At 38.7% G+C, this 17,079-nt stretch overlaps 2 protein-coding genes across 4 annotated transcripts in view; one reads left to right on the top strand and one right to left on the bottom strand.

Annotated features, from left to right (window-relative positions):
- The window catches only part of LOC110442316 (sodium channel protein para-like), a 162,664-nt gene extending 153,446 nt beyond the window's left edge, over positions 1-9,218 (bottom strand). For 2 of the 3 annotated variants that reach the window (XM_021485853.1, XM_021485854.1), the window contains exon 1: positions 8,657-8,843. The gene's annotated coding sequence lies outside the window, so the exon portion shown is untranslated. The other variant, XM_021485855.1, reaches the window with a different exon arrangement.
- Positions 9,219-15,014: 5,796 nt separating this feature from the next.
- Positions 15,015-16,722, top strand: LOC110442309. The gene is made up of 2 exons (XM_021485840.1): positions 15,015-15,251; positions 15,913-16,722. Exons 1-2 carry the CDS (start codon positions 15,015-15,017, stop codon positions 16,720-16,722), a joined length of 1,047 nt encoding a protein of 348 aa, XP_021341515.1.
- The last annotated feature ends 357 nt before the right edge of the window (positions 16,723-17,079 follow it).

Raw genomic sequence — 17,079 nt, 5'->3', positions numbered from 1 at the left:
CCTCTCTGAACTTCTGGATCTTCGCCTAGTAACAAATAAAGACTACTAACTTTACCCGCTTGACTTTCAATTGAGTTGAACCTGATTTTTGTGCAGATTTTTGTCACGATAGGCTGCACTGTACGGATGCTGTTAGTAAGCCACGACCTTTACGTACAGCGCTGTTTAGATATTTAAGTCAGTAATTTGCATTTAATTCGAAATCACAGCATCAGCCAATACCACTAATGCATTGTTCAAATTTGTTTTCTCCGTTGTTGGTTCCTTCTTTTGTAAAAGTGCAGAAGTCAAGTCTTCAACAAAATTAGACACGACATGTAGATAGAAATCCGGATTGGTTTATTATGAGTACATTCAATGTAGAGTAAGCATTAGTTATCTCATTTCATCGTTTAACGTAGTTATAACGTTGGTGTCTCATTATTTTCCTGATATATAAAAATACCATCATAAATTTGGTTAACTGACACTTTATTATTAAATATATCACTGTTTGAAATATTCAATAAGAAAAGTTCCCTGAATTTGAGAAGAAAAAAAGCGAGAATGAGATGAGGATGAAGTGGTAAGGCTCTAATGACCAAAAAAAGGTTGAAAAAATACAAGAAATTGGCAGGCTGGTATGGTATGTATTGTTGGGTGGGTGGGGGAGGGGGGGGGGGGCAAAACAGTTGTATTCATTCATTCTGTTTTTGAATAGATTAAGCGGCAATATATACGTTCTTTGTATTGCATAACCCCAATAGTCAATTTAACGCCGAACGTACAGGGTGGACATCCCCCTGACCCGATGAAGTCGGTTGATATTGATTATAAACTAAACCCTCCATGTAAACTTTAGAGCGGGGAGTGGGGAGCTCGTCATAGATAAACAAAACAAAGAACTCTAACAGTATTCAGAAAACTTTGAAGGGGACTGCCAAACGTCACATTGTCAAAACAAAGATGGCGTCGAAACAAACATAGGTTCGATTAAACTGTTCTCCTAACAACATGGAAGTTTTTAATCAGGAAAAACTTTAAATACCCCCTGCACGCAGCAAGGAAATAATTGAAAATGTTCTATTTACAGCCGGAAAATCATTGAATATCGTCTGAAATATAGCTTGGAAACCATTGAATACGGTCTGTTCACGTCCATAAACATTGTATAACCTGAAAAATACATTGAATATCGTCCTGAATGCAGCCTATCAATCATTGAATATCGTTTTTATACAGGAAACCATTGAATATCGTTATTTACAGCTGGGAAACATTAATATATCGTCTATATACAGGAAAAAAACCCAATGAATAACGTTAATAAAAAGCAAGGAAAAAATTATATAGTCAACATACAGCCAAAAAACATGTATATATTGTCTATATATAGGGAAGCGATAATTAAATATCGTCTATTAACAGCAAGCAAACCATTAAATATCGGTTGTATAAAGCTGGGAAAACATCAAATATCGTCTTTATCCAGCCGGGAAACTATTGCATATAGACTATATGCATATGGAAAACAATTGCATATCTGTGTATATACAGGGAAGCGACCATTGAATATCTTCTATACATAGCATGTTAACTATTGAATTTTGTCTATAAAATGCCTGGAAACCATTGAATATCGTCTATATACAGCATGGAAACAATAGAGTATAGTCTATATACAGCAGGGAAACCATTGAATATCGTCTATATACAACAGGGAAATAATTGAATATCGTCTACATGTATAAACAGGCAGGAAACCATTGGATATCGTCTATGTACAGCCAGGAAACCATTGAATATCGTCTGTATACAACAGGGAAACCATTGAATATCGTCTATAAACAGCTGGGAAACAATTGAACATTTAATATCGTTTGTATAAAACAGGGAAACCATTGAATATCGTCTGTATACAGCCGGAAAATCATTGGATATCGTATATATATAACCAGAAAACTATTGGATATAGTCTATATACAGAAAGGAAACCATTGAATATCGTCTATATAAAACCTGAAAACCATTAGATATCGTATGTATATATAACCAGAAAACTATTGAATATCGTCGATATACAGTCTGGAAACAATTAAACATTCAATATCGTTTGTATACAACAGGGAAACCATTGAAGATCGTCTGTATACAGCCGGAAAATCATTGGATATAGTCTATATACAGCCAGGAAACCATTGAATATTGTCTATGTAAAGCCAGGAAACCATTGAATATTGTCTGTATTTAGCCAGGGAACCATTGTCTATATACAGGGAAGAGACCATTGGATAAGAAGTACCTCATGTAATATAACCTATAGTGTCGCCATACTTAAGACATCGGACGTGAGATCAAAATGGCGGCTACAAATGGATATTATAAATAACGACCAAAGAAAGCATTTTTCGCGAATATTCGTCTACATTTTCTGAAATGTGGCCCGATTGATATTAAACTTAAATTCGTTTCCATTTCGTGCGAGATTTATGGATATCGTTCCTCGTTCTTGGCCATTCTTTAAGCTTTCATATTGAACTACAAGCCCAGATTACGGTCTCTTGGTCGGATTTACAGCCGTTACCTTGAGATGTGCAGCTCATCTGTGTAAACACAGTAAATAGTACTAGAATACGATGTAGTCATACATATATAATTAACCTAAACTCGGGTACCTATAGCATCTGTCTAGTACAAAGACAGGTCACCATGGTGACACGAGTATTACTGATATATATACCTGTACATAGATCCGATTATTACCGGTAACAATACACGCCTGGCGTAAAGGTATTTGATGGTATCGATCAATGGGGCTGATTTATGTAGCTGGGAGCGAACTACTGTAATTAGTACGGCTACCTGTCAGGTAGATATATAATCCCACACAGAACATGACCAGTTAATTGTATAACAATTTCTCCTTTAACTTAACACACACTGGAATCTTTTTACAAACAACGAAACAGGAGAAACCATTATGATTAATTACCCAAGCCTTCCGCTTAATGCACACCTTGCTGAAGGTTTCACAACTCTCTTTGTATGTACAGACGACTCCCGTTGTCGGTTTTTACTGTATTCTTAAAATGATGACAATTTTCTAATTTATGTATTCTGAACTGATATTGTGATATATTTTACTGATGTGTTGGAAAAAATACTTATTAAACCTCATCTATGTTACAGTGTATATGATTGGTTTAACAAATCACATGACCGGGAAACAAAATATCATATCTTCTCGCAGAGCGTACAATCGTTCGGAGTCTTACATTTTGGTCACAGGGTCCTGAGAATTAATCAAAGCATCACTTTGGACCTATTCTGGTGTATATAGGAAGTAGTGTTTAACGTTAAACAGGTTTATATGAAAACAAAGACAGACATGAACCCCCTGTGAATCACTGCTATACAATTCTTTTAAACCTCTATACTATTTGACAATACTTGCTACATATCAGGTTCCAATATGTATACGTTGTCTCTTAACTCTAATTCCCCTGTGAAGAAAATATGGGTGCAGGAATATCCTTTTGTTATTTTCGCCAATGAAAATCCTTCGTTTGAAGCACAAATGGGGTAGCATTGATGTAAACAATTTACATAACCTATTGTTTCTTTCTACCAGTCCATAAATTAAGATTTTATTTTGGTTTTAACCTGATGGTTTTTATCTGATGGTTTTAATCCTGGAATAAATTTAGCAATTCATTTTGTTAATCATTATTACATTAAATATATATTATCGTCAAATAATTTGATATGATTAGCCTCTTTTTATTTTGATAATTCATGTATAGTTTTATGACAGAGAGCCGGCCACCGTATCCAGATCACTCCGCCATAACATACAGATGTACCATTGTTCTCCCCACAAGGATGGACGTCTATACAGTACTCATTAATAATTGAGTATGGAGCCGTTGGTGTATACATGTACGAGTTTTACTTCGGTTAGCAGTTGTACTACAGGAGGTTCAATTGTGAAAGTTTTTTTTTCATCTTTTAAATATGAGCTAAATAAATATCTTTTTTCGTCGACTGTTCAAAGAAATATTTACTTTTACATTACGCGCTGAAATTAAATCGTACAGCATGTATGTTCTTTAGAATACATGACCCAAATATCTCTAAACTTTAAGTCTACCACAAGCGCTAAGCTCAACTTTCATCTCCAATAGACTAAACGTAAACACTTAAACTCAGATACTATAGAAAGTTGGTGATATTGTGGTCTGTTATGTTGTACTGAGTTAACTTATTTGGTACAGGATCAGCGCGAAAAATGAGACCCGCTTCAGTTCCAGGCACGAGAGAGCGTGTTTATGATACCTAAACCCAACTCCCAACCCACTTTCTCCTTTCCTCATCATCAAATACTGTCCCGTTCATTGCTTTTTAGACCATCTCGTAAAACACCTACACAGCGCTTCAAAACACGTGCCTTTTTACTGGAATCTGATTGGCTGCTACGTTGACAAATATCATGAAGGATTGCCCTTTCGCTTAAATATGCCGACACAGAGTCTTATAAATACAGATCACCTGACTTTACTCTTGTTAAACATATACCTCCCATTAACCTTTTATACGCTGGGTAAATGTGAACACGCTACAGGTCGAACTCTGGTACCGATAGTCCGAACTATAATGACCTGATGCTGTCTGATCAATTGGACTACCGTGTCCATTCTACAAAACCTCGTCTAGAACCTTCCATTCCACATGACTTCGTCTAGAACCTCCCATTCCACAAAACCTCGGCTAGAACCTCCCATTCCACAAAACCTCGGCTAGAACCTCCCATTCCGTATCACCGCGTCTAGAACCTTCCATTCCGTATCACCTGGTCTAAAACCTTCCATTCCACATGACTTCGTCTAGAACCTTCCACTCCACATGACTTCGTCTAGACCCTTCCACTCCACATGACTTCGTCTAGAACCTTCCACTCCACATGACTTTGTCTAGAACCTTCCAATCCGTATCACCTCGTCTAGAACCTTCCATTCCACATGACTTCGTCTAGAACCTTCCATTCCACGAAAAATCGTCTAAAACCTTCCATTCCACATGACCTCTCATAGACTTCCATTCAACAAAACTTCGCCTGGAACCTTTCACTCTACAAAACCTCGTCTAGAATCTTCAGTTCTATAACACTGTCTAAAACCTTTCAGTCCACAAAACTTCGCCTAGAACCTCCCATTCCACAAAACCTCGTCTAGAACCTTCCATTCCACAAAACCTCGTCTAGAACCTTCCATTCCACAAAACCTCGTCTAAAACCTTCCATTCCACAAAACTTCGTCTTGAACCTTCCATTCCACAAAACTTCGCCTTTAGCCTTGCGTTCCTCAAAACCTCGTCTAGAACCTTCCATTCCACAAAACCTCGTCTTGAACCTTCCATTCCACAAAACTTCGCTTTTAGCTCTGCGTTCCTCAAAACCTCGTCTAGAACCTTCTAGTCCATGGAAATCTACATGTTTAGTAGATTAACTTTATTTGAATTAAAATATTTTTTCAAGAATACGGGTTTAAAAGATTGCCCTCAGACAAAAAATGTTGCTCCCAACTCTATAGCGTTACTACGCGCTTCCATCTTATAACTAACATCCGAAAACAAACATAATATACACCCTTTATATCTTTATAATAAAATCTATGTTTAATTAATGTAAGATGCTTGCTTACATACCTTGATTTATTGCCAGTTAAAACATGCTTGACAATAATCCCACTTACTTTTGAAGTATATTTAAAAAATGTGAGCCATATCTCAAAAACTTATCACATCATTAATAAACAGGTGCCGGAAAATCGTAACTCAGAGTCAATACCAAGAGGCAACAAAAGAAAATAAGGGGACACCAAAACAAAAGGAGACACACCATGAATCCTAAAATATAAGTTTGGAAATAAGTCGCGCATTCACTTAGGTTTACTCCTTCTGGACTAATTACAAGTAAAATAGATATGATAACAAAGCGATTCATCACATTTCTTATTCAATTTGTTTTAAATGTTTTTGTATCAAATGCATACTTCAGGTAAAAGCTGAATATATAAACTAATTTTGTAAGTAATAAAGAAAAGAATTTGTAAGAGACTTTAATGACAAGTTTTTCAAACTTTTAAACGGTGTTTTTTTTAAAGTTGTGTATGTGTACCTGTGTGACTACGATATATATATATCTACTTCATGTTTATGCCTGTAATCATTGTTGACATGTAATTGTAAATGTATGACGGGAGAAGGCTGTGATAAATTTTAATAACTTGTGCCCAATCCATTGTTCAATTTTATTTGCAGTAAATATGTTTAAAGTTTAAAAAAAGTTCAAACTTCCATGCAGCGCCACCTAACGTCAGTCGACGAGTTAACACTTTGCCGTACGACTAACCCTCGGGAAAGTACTAACATGTTTGAGTAAATCACTGTGCATGTACATGTTACACACACTTTTTTGTTCTTTTTTCTGCTTTTCATCTTTAACTTCATATATGTGATTCAAACAAAAGTAGCTTTCAAACCATCCCATTGACGAAATGGCTTAAAATAATAAGGCATAAAATGCACCGCCTTATCTCGTCCTAACTGGCAGATAGGGCCGGAAGTAGTAATATTGATATGCTTATTTTATTAATCAACTGAACTAACACATTTCACAAATAAATCCTGTGTACTTTGTGACGTCATTGTTGTGTGTTGTGGTCGATAAACTGAACAAGCAGAGGAAGACTGTGATGAAGTAAGGGTCTGTATACTCACTTACAAAACAAACAGAGTGTTGACTTAGATCCCGACACCACTTCCGGTTTCATTATCGGTTACAGTTTACGTATCTATCTACGGGTATTATCAATTGATTTACAGTCAACTTCCGGTAAGTTATCATTTACGATAAAATGCATCAAGTTTTGTATGAAGCGGATAACTTATATAATTCCAGGATAGTTAGGTACACACAGCAAAAGTGGTCCTTCCTTGCTTCACAGAATCAGTCCTGTAGTAAACTGATGTATAAACAACATGTGTTGAACATTGACGAGAGAGGAATATGTTTCTGATATTGATTGATCTGGAATTTCCGGTCTGATGGATTTCCAGCTATGTACTCCGTGTAAACGTTGTCACGGAGAAATTCCTGTCATAAAATTGGCACAAAATTACCAGGTAAATAAATATAGATGATAAGGAATCGGTAAAGGCAGAAAATATAAAGTCCAATCTGCATTTTCTGTGCGAACATGTTCATCTATGGTTGCCCGTCTGTATTTTAATGTTTAATAAAAACCAATAGATAAAGATCGGAAAGAACAACCAATTTTATGGAATAATTACATTTCAGTGTCAAAGAAAAAAATTGTTACCTTTTTTTAGCAACATGAAAATATTATGACGTTGCCTTTTTTTTTTTTAAATGTAGTAAAATAACAATGTAAATTCAGAAAAAAACACCAACACATGATAGGGCTCGGTATTAATATCTATATATTCAAAGCCTTGCATTTTTTTTAATAAATACAGAACGGCAACGACACAGTAGCAGCGCAAAACATGCAATGAAATACATGTATATCTTAAGCAATTCTCCTTAGAATTATCAACATTTCGGTGTTTATTCATAATGCTTTTGTGTAAAGAAAGCTGTAATTTTCAAAATGGCGACACACTAGTACTACTTCTGTATGTTAGAAGCATAAAAAAACATACACAGGCAAACAAAACTGAAGTGTATCACAAAGCAATGGAAAATCGATGTAACTGACAATGCTAAATGATTGACCCAGGCAGCGAATGAAGTAATTTGTGGAGTAGAGGTTTCTTATCCCCAAATCCCATACTCTCGCAAACATCACATCATTACGTCATAGCGCGAGCTACCAGCGTTGTGTGGGCGGAGGGGCAACATTTACAATGCAACCGCTTACTAACTTCAACAGTATCGGAATCAGAACACAAAATCCGGAATATATCTATGTATATTAATACAATCTATAAAATGATTGTTGAATTTATTTTTGTTGTATTTTCATACATATATATTTTGTATTATCTCGATAACCTCTGAGGTTCTTAGAATTGCCCTCTCTCCTTCCAAAACCTGTTGCGGTAGGCAAAATTCCTCCGCACAACGGGGACAGATTTTGTTGCGACTAGGTTCGTACATCGATCGTTGTCTGGTATTCGCTATGAATCCAATGTTCTTGTTTTTTTACCATGGCACGTTAAAACAAAATCGAATATTCAAGAAACGTGTCGCAGACTTATCACAGTAAAAAAACATATACAATGCCTTCCTTCTACAAATGCTGTGCAGGAAATTTGATAACAATTGATATTTTCACCAATAACAACGTATAAAGAATTCCAGCAATGTGGGCATATTTTAAATAGAAATGCCGGAACATTAAAAACCCAAAACTGTCACCTTCTCTCTCTCCCTCTTCTACTGCCAGTCCCTAATTCTGAGACAAAAATCATATAGACATAATATAACGCACACAAGATAAGCATGGTGTACGGATGGGATGGGTGTATCTAGGCTGGTAAGCAATGGACGATAGCGATATTAAATATTTTTAGGAATGGATATTTTAAGTCAATACCCATTATACGAGCAATAAAAGAGTGAGCTGGCCATTGAATTTAAGGAATATACACGTACCTGAATTGTGCCTGTATCCGTTATCTGTCACCATCCCGTAATACTGTTCACCTAGAGCATTTTGATTTTAGCCTTCTTGTGATGCAGATTTCTGTCAGCCATATTGATTATATAGGAGAATCGTGTATATGTAAACCAACTAGCGACTACTTACAACTGCTACAACACGCGGTGGACGAGGAAAATTTTCGGTTTGTGAAAATACCTTTTGTCTGAGAATGATCCTCTCGGAGACCCTGGAAACCAGGGGAAAGTCGTCTCCACTCCTAGGTCCACAGACCCGCTTGTTGTGCAGGTCTTAGACTCTACTTGGAAATGAGTCCAACATATTCAATGAGATTATTATTGATTTTTTTTTTTGCCTGTAAAGTCGAGGCGATTCCGAATATAACGATACGTGTCGATTGTTCGTTCGGAAAAACAACCTTATTTTTTCTATTGTTTCATGTTGTGTTCAAAATCCGGCGAAGCTTAAATGTTGAAGTGCATTAATCCCTTTGTTTCATAGATAGTCAATTCACGGCTCACCATACAGAGTGGAAACGACGCACGCCTCAACGCTTCGCTGCATTTTATCTGCAGAATAGGACGATTTTTATTCATTTGTCTCTCTTTGTTTTCTTGTCCCTATTCCCTGTTCTTATTTTTATTTTGTATATTAAGTATAATCCACGACAATGGCAAAATATTCTAGATTTTTCTCTCCATTACGTCACTGTATACGAGAAGTAGCGACTATTAAACATTTACAAATATGGCGCCATGCCCGGATGTAGAAGGATGCTGAGCCTTAGCCCTGCAGCAAAGTGATCGATATTTGACAGAACGAATACACGTGAGTCGCCAGTTGCCCATTACAAAATACATATATAAACATATACGTTCTATATCTTTTTCATCTTTCTGTCATTTTAGCAGAATGAGCGTTTGCTTTCTATGTTGTTTTCTCACTCTATATTTAACTGGGGCAGGGTTAATAAAGTAGAATTCCATGTTAGGTCTACAATGGTTTCTGTAGCTGACGTTGGTTTCTCGGGTCGACTCGTCCAGATTGATGTATAGATCCCAGCGCTCTGTTATATTAGTGTATGCAGTGTATATGCAGTAACTCGTACGAATTGCCAATATAAATATCTCTCAATCAATACAAATTATTTATATCAGGTTTGTGTTTCGCATAGGAAATAAACGCATTGATGTGCGCAGTTTAGACAGGGTTTTTTACGGGAAAACCGGCAATGTGAATAATAATGTGTAAGACTGGTAACGACAATTACGAATTAAGAACTTATGTGTATTCTGTACATGGTTGATAACATCAGATAAAATTATTGTCGAGGTTTCAATATTTTTACCGTCTATTGATCCGTTATGCTTGGGTGCTCCCTTGACAGTGTTTCCGTGACGTTGAAGATAACGAAGACCCAGTTTGTTTCTCCCATGGGAGACAGGGCGCGGAGGACATTCAAAAGTATAGTCAATTCTTTATATAAAAAAATGAAAAAACAAGTAACAAAATTGTAAAAAGTAACAACTAAAACCAGACTTAAAGTTTTCCCAAGTATTATATTTGTAATAGCAGTACAGAATCACACAAATCGAGTTCGGTCCCATTCCTCACAGCAATATTCTGGTAATGTATTAATTTATTCAGACGATGAGCTTGCCAACTAGGGTATGTTGCTGTAAGTGGAATGCATGGAACAGTACAAAAGAAGGACTGCGGTGTTCGTGGTTTGGTTCTGAGAGGTACTAATGTAGATAACGGCGGAAAACGCATACACCGAGAAAAGTCTCTCTTGAGTTATCAATAACAGGAAAATGGAATAATGAAGTTTCGCTCGCGCCCCAAAATGGTCTTTCACGTTTTTCCAATCTAAACATGCGAGTTGAAAAGCGTGATAGAGTTTTTGAATTCGTTTCGTTTGTTATTCCGGGCCGCTATTTGTTTTAACAGTGAATATTCCTTATATCCAATAGTGATGTTTGCCACGTGAGGGTTCTTTCCCATGACAGAAAATGGTTTATGAACGTGTAAATATTACTCGAATTACACTGCAAACTCTATGGATTCTATTGTGTACATCTGCTATTGTATTCCAGCGACAGGCAGATAAAATGTTATTTTAATTTCCCCTGGTAGAACCGACTCATTAGATTAAATTATTTACCTCGTAAATTGGAGATACATCTACACACAATCTCGGTATGGTATTTGTACCGATAAAGAGCTACTCCAGTCATTAAATAGATCGATACTTGACACAGTGTATTGAATGGTCCAATACACTCGAATGTTGGGTAACGCAATGGATCATTGTCAAAGCTAACGGGCCATGAGCGCGAGTGTTTGCGGTTTAGGGGTATTCAGTTAGGAAATGAAATCGTGTTTTCATTGAACTGGTGGAAACGAAGACCGCATGCCATACTGAAGCTGTACTAAAAACACAAATTACTACACTCCTCCTCATTATTCTCCTTACTCACCATCTACTCCCCTTCTCCTTATCCTTTTCCCTCCCCATTCTCTTTCTCATTCTACCCTGCCCCATATTCCTCCTACTCCTCATGATCCCATTCCTTATTTCCTCCTCCTCCTCCTCCTCCCCTCCTCCCCTCCTCCCCTCCCCTCCTCCTCCTCCTCCTCCTCCTCCTCGTGCTGACTTTTCCTACCCAGTAATGTAGATGGTTGTGGACTGTTGAGCTCCGATCATGATTTTGCTTCTGTGTTCAAGTCATACCGTTTAAATGTGAATCATAAAGTTTAGAATTAATTGTGGGTCTTCTGAAGAGGTTGGCGCTACTAAATGACCAACGTATAAATTCTTTAAACTCAAAGACACCAAACCACCCTCCTGCTTTTTGTCTTTTATACAATTTTATATAATTACCCTAAAGCATTCGCCAGTAACAGAAAATATGAATAACATGCTTCATGAGGTTGCTTGTTCATTTGTCTGCCGGAAAGTTTTCATGTGTTTCTAATATGCGAAACAGAGGACGAAATATCCGGAGAGACCGGATATTGTAAGAATAGAACCAAAACGAGTCTGGAAACTAAGACGGCACATTCTCAGAGTGTGTTAACAACGTGGCGCCAAGATATGCGTAGGAAGAATCAGCCGAAAAATCAGAGGAACTATGGGATTAGATAACTTTTTCTGCTTTAGTAACATTCTACCTAACTCTTTATTGGTATAATATAGTCCATATAAATAATAATTTGCAAATGTAAAATATTGATTTGTTGTACAGAAACGCTCCGCATTTACTTGCACTATAATTGTCACGTGGTTTGTTTATGTATTTCCGTTTTCACTCTGTCTTATCGCAAGACAGTGACGGCATTAAATGATCTACTACACATACTCGTTGCTTGTTACTGCACAGTGAAAACCTGCGATCGTCAGCAAACAGAACAGAAGCGAACAGAAATATGACAAATACGACGGTAAGTCAAGAAATTAAAGAAACCAGGGTTAGAAATATTACGGGCGAAGAGAAGGAATTATACGAAACTAACTTTCAGAAACATGCATTGTATGGAAGGCCTTGTACAGATGAGAAGTCGCCTTGATACCCTTTTGAATGAACCCACATCCTCTGTGGAAAGCTTTCACAGACTTCTTGAAAAGAACTAGAACAGAAGAAAGTTTTAGGAACTTAGTACACACAGGTATATACTCAATACCCTTGATATGAGGAAAGTTTTTATCATACAACAGAGAATATCATTGCAATCACCAATGGCCCAGCCCACTATAAATCCAGAGAAACACACATAAACACAGCCCCTAAACAAGATTGATCGAGATGATAGTCAGTCTCTACACTCATCAAACAGATCATCATACAGATCTCACAGATCATTACACAGATCGCACAGATCATCACACAGATCTCAACAGAGAATATCATATAGATCATCATACAGATCTCACAGATCATCACACAGATCTCAACAGAGAATATCATACAGATCATCACACAGATCTCACAGATCAACACACAGATCTCACAGATCATCACAGAGATATCAACAGATCATCACACAGATCTCACAGGTCTCAACAGATCATCATACAGATCTCACAGATCATCACAAAGATCTCACAAATCATCACATAGATCTCAACAGGGAATATCATACAGATCATCATACAGATCTCACAGATCATCACACAGATCTCAACGATCATCACACCGATCTCACAGATCTCAACAGATCATCATACAGATCTCACAGATCATCACACCCGGATCTCACAGATCATCATGCAGATCTCACAAATCATCACAGAGATCGAACAGATTATCACACAGATCATCACAGATCATCACACAGATCTCACAGATCATCACACAGATCTCAACAGATCATCACACAGATGTCACAGATCATCAAACTTATCTCACAGATCATCTTACAGATCTCAACAGATCATCATACAAATCTCAACAGATCATCATATAGATCTCACAGATCATCAAACAGATCTCACAGATCATCATACAGATCTCACAGATCATCACAAAGATCTCACAGATCATCACAGAAATCAAACAGATCATCACACAGATCTCACAGATCATCACACAGATCATCACACAGATCATCACACAGATCTCAACAGGTCATCACACAGATGTCACAGATCATCATACAGATCTCACAGATCATCACAAAGATCTCACAGGTTATCACAGAGCTCGAACCGGTCAGAGATCAGCTCAGCATAACTACGTGAAAAGGTTAAGTCTGAAACAGCAAAGATCAGACTTATATTTGCTGAGAAAGACGCTTTAATAGAAAGGGAGGCTGCTGAGAAACAGGCTCAACTTAAGATAATAAAATCAGAAAGGGAATACATAGAGGCCACAGCCAAGCTCCAGGTGAAGGATGCATTTTTGAATGAAAGTCGGCCCTCGTCAAGCATCAATGTCCCTGCTGAAGAGCTCTCATAATACAATAAAGTCGGGCTATTTATCGATAGTCACGTACCTACCCGGCCTAAACCATTCCATTATGGCGTAAACCTAACCCTGAGAAGCAAGGAAATACCCAGTGTAAGTTTATGCAACGATATCCCTTATGATACACATATTAAACCTGAACAGCGACATCAGGCCTCAGAGTTTATCCCAAGTTACCTCCCTCTTCCATATTTGTTTGCCGACACCACTCCTGGAATGCAGGATCCCCAGAATGTTATTGATGAGAATGGCGAAGCCCATACCTGTAACAAACTGGACACAGAGCCCAACGCGCAGCCTCACAATCCTACACCTGTTGGACAAACAATAACAAAAAATTGGCAGAAGTAATGCCAACCGATTAAGGACACTATATAGGAAAAAGACACTCTGTCAGATCTTAGTTAGTTTCTTATGAAGAAAGATGTCCTTCTACACCGGCTCTCCAGCTTCAACAACAAAGCAGGAGCATACCTCTCATGGAAGGCCTCCTTCAAGAATATATCTTGAACCTCAGTGCTGACGAGGAAATAGACACATTAGTCAAATACCTGGGACCAGAATCACGACGTCGTGCTGAGAGCTTGCGTATTGCCAACGCTACTAACCAAAACCTTGCTTTGACCAAGATATGGACTAGGCTAGAGCAGCGGTATGGACCCCCGAACCAGTTGAATTGTCTCTCAGACAGAAGCTTGCTTCACTATTAAAAATACCCAACACTGACCCGAAGCGTCTCTATGAACTTGCAGACCTCCTAGCGGAAATCGTATCCATCAAGGAGCAAGATACGTTCAAAACCCTCATGTCTACCTTTGATTCATCGACCGGAGGCAATCCAGTTGTCACAAAACTTCCGGTTTACCTACAAAATATATGGACTGAGCATGCTAGTCGTCATAAAAGGACGAAGAGTGCGATGTATCCCCCATTCAGTGTTTTTGTCGACTTAATCAGCGATCACGCCTTCAGAGCAAATGCCCCAAGCTTTAATTATTCATCTAAACCAGAAGGTAAAGCAGACTGCACGCCAGACAAGAGTAAGAACGAACTGGGACCATCACATAGGACAAGATCCATGTCTGCCCACAAGACAGAAGTGAACTAAAAAAGCACAGTTTCTGTGATCTGTCCACTCCACATTTCTCCGCACAATCTAAACGATTGTAAGGCCTTCCAAAGGAAACCGATAGATAAACGAAAGAGGTTCATGCAGGAAAGGGTATGAAAGTATAAGTCTACACCAGAGCACTTCAAATACATATTCGCCATTGTGGACGACCAGAGCGATCGGTCCCTTGCACCATCAGAGTTCTTCGATGTATTTGAGGAACGGAAATCCGAAACGGAGTATACTCTGTCCTCATGTGCCACGGTCTTAACAATGTCAGGACGACGAGCTACAGGATATGTCGCGGAATCGACGGATGGTCTCATCCAGATGGACCTACCACCTCTTATTGAATGTAAGGACACACCCAACGACAGAGAAGAAATCCCCATACCCGAGATAGCGGAACACATTCTTCATTTAGCAGACATAGCAAGTCAGATCCCGCACCTGAACTATGATGCCCCTATTGCACTCCTCATTAGCAGAGATATGGTTGATGCTCATAGGGTGCTAGAATAACGATTTGGCCTCAGGAACTCTCCATTTGCTCAGAGGCTAGGATTTGGATGGGTGCTGATTTCACTTCAACATATTTTATTGACAAAGAAGAATGTTACACTGTCAAACGGATTGGACAACAGGCTTATAGCCTATATAAGTCCTCTCCATTGTTGATAGATATATGGATATAATGGATTGATATTATAATTATAAAGATTTTGCTACTGAACTCTGGCAGGACACGCGTCTTCAAACCATGTTACATCTTCTTTGAAACGAAAGAAACAGTCTCAGATGAAGTTTCCCTGTTTGAAAGGACTGTTGAAGATGAAATACCAGGGTTGTCAATAGAAGACCAACAGTTCCTTGATCTCTTGAATAAGAACATGTCCAAAAATGAGGATGGTCGCTGGGAAGCGACCATCAAGATCGTCAACCACTTCCCAAAAACAGGGAGGACGCCATGAAAAGAGCACGGTCATTAACAACAAGTCTTAAGAGAACCCCCCGGAAGTTTTTCGATGTGAAAGAAGAACACGGAAACTACCTCAGATTCTTGTGGCACAAGGCTAACGATCTAGACCAGGATGTGCTTGAGTATCGCATGAGGGTACACACATTTGGAAACTCTCCATCGCCGGCTATTGCCACATAATGTCTCCGGAAGGCCGCATTCTCTGTGAAAGAAGCCTTCGGCTATGATGTCTGCGACTTTGTGCTCAACAACTTCTACGTTGACGATGGTCTGCTGTCACTCCCCGATGTGGAATCTGCGGTTGATATTCTCAAAAGAACTCACATAGAAGGAATCCTGCGACTTCATAAAATCTCCTCCAACAGTCAGGAACTCATGGATTCTTTCCCATCAGAGGATATAGCGGAAAATCTGAAGAATATCAGCTGTCAGACCGAAAACCCACCACTTCAACGCAGTCTAGGCATTTTCTGGGATATATCTCGCGAAACATTCACTTGCACAGTGTCCCTTGACAAGAAACCGTTCACAAAAAGAGGAGTTTTGTCGACTGTTGGAAGCCTCTATGATCCCCTTTGCCTCCTTGCACCTATAACCATCAAAGGAAAAATGTTCTTCAGAAATGTTATAAATATGAAAAGTGGTTGGAACGCCCCTCTACCCTCTGATCTTGAGAGAGAATGGCATCAGTGGTGGTGTTCCCCGAAGGAGCTCGAGATCCTCAATATACCTCGCTGCTACGGTAGTGGCACAACCGGAAAGAATATAAATGAACTTCATGTCTTCTCTGATTCATCATCAGAAGCCATCGCAGCAGTAGCCTTCTTGCGGACAATCAACTGTGAAGGACAGACTGAGGTCTCGTTTGTCCTGGGAAAGGCGAAGTTGGCATCAGCTGGAGGACACACTATCCCTCGCTTGGAGCTATGTGCGGCAGTCCTTGCCACTCAGATAAAGGACACGGTGATCGTTAGTCTGCACCTGGATATCAACAAAGTGTAGATGTATAAAGACAGCAAAATCGTCCTGGGGTACATTTGCAACGCCAAGAGACGGTTCTATGTGTATGTTGGAAACTGCGTTCAGACGATAAGGAAGACAACGGAACCTGACCAGTGGACGTAGCGACAACCCAGCGGGTATAGGAACACGCTCAGTCGCTGCTTCTAAGAGGGTATCCAGCATTTAGATCAATGGACCGCCATTTCTCAAGGAGAACGTCGCAGGATCTCCCTTTGCTGCCACCAAGTTTCCTCTTGTCGATCCTGAATCCGACAAGGAAATTCGTCCAGAAGTATATATGGCTAAAGATTTGGTTTGGAAGAGGGACTCCTTCGACACAGCCAAATATGAAAAATT

This window comes from Mizuhopecten yessoensis, unplaced genomic scaffold (assembly GCF_002113885.1).
Source record: "Mizuhopecten yessoensis strain PY_sf001 unplaced genomic scaffold, ASM211388v2 scaffold716247, whole genome shotgun sequence".
Classification (NCBI taxonomy): domain Eukaryota; kingdom Metazoa; phylum Mollusca; class Bivalvia; order Pectinida; family Pectinidae; genus Mizuhopecten; species Mizuhopecten yessoensis.
Note: the sequence above shows the minus strand (reverse complement) of the source record. Positions and strands in the feature narration are given on the sequence as shown.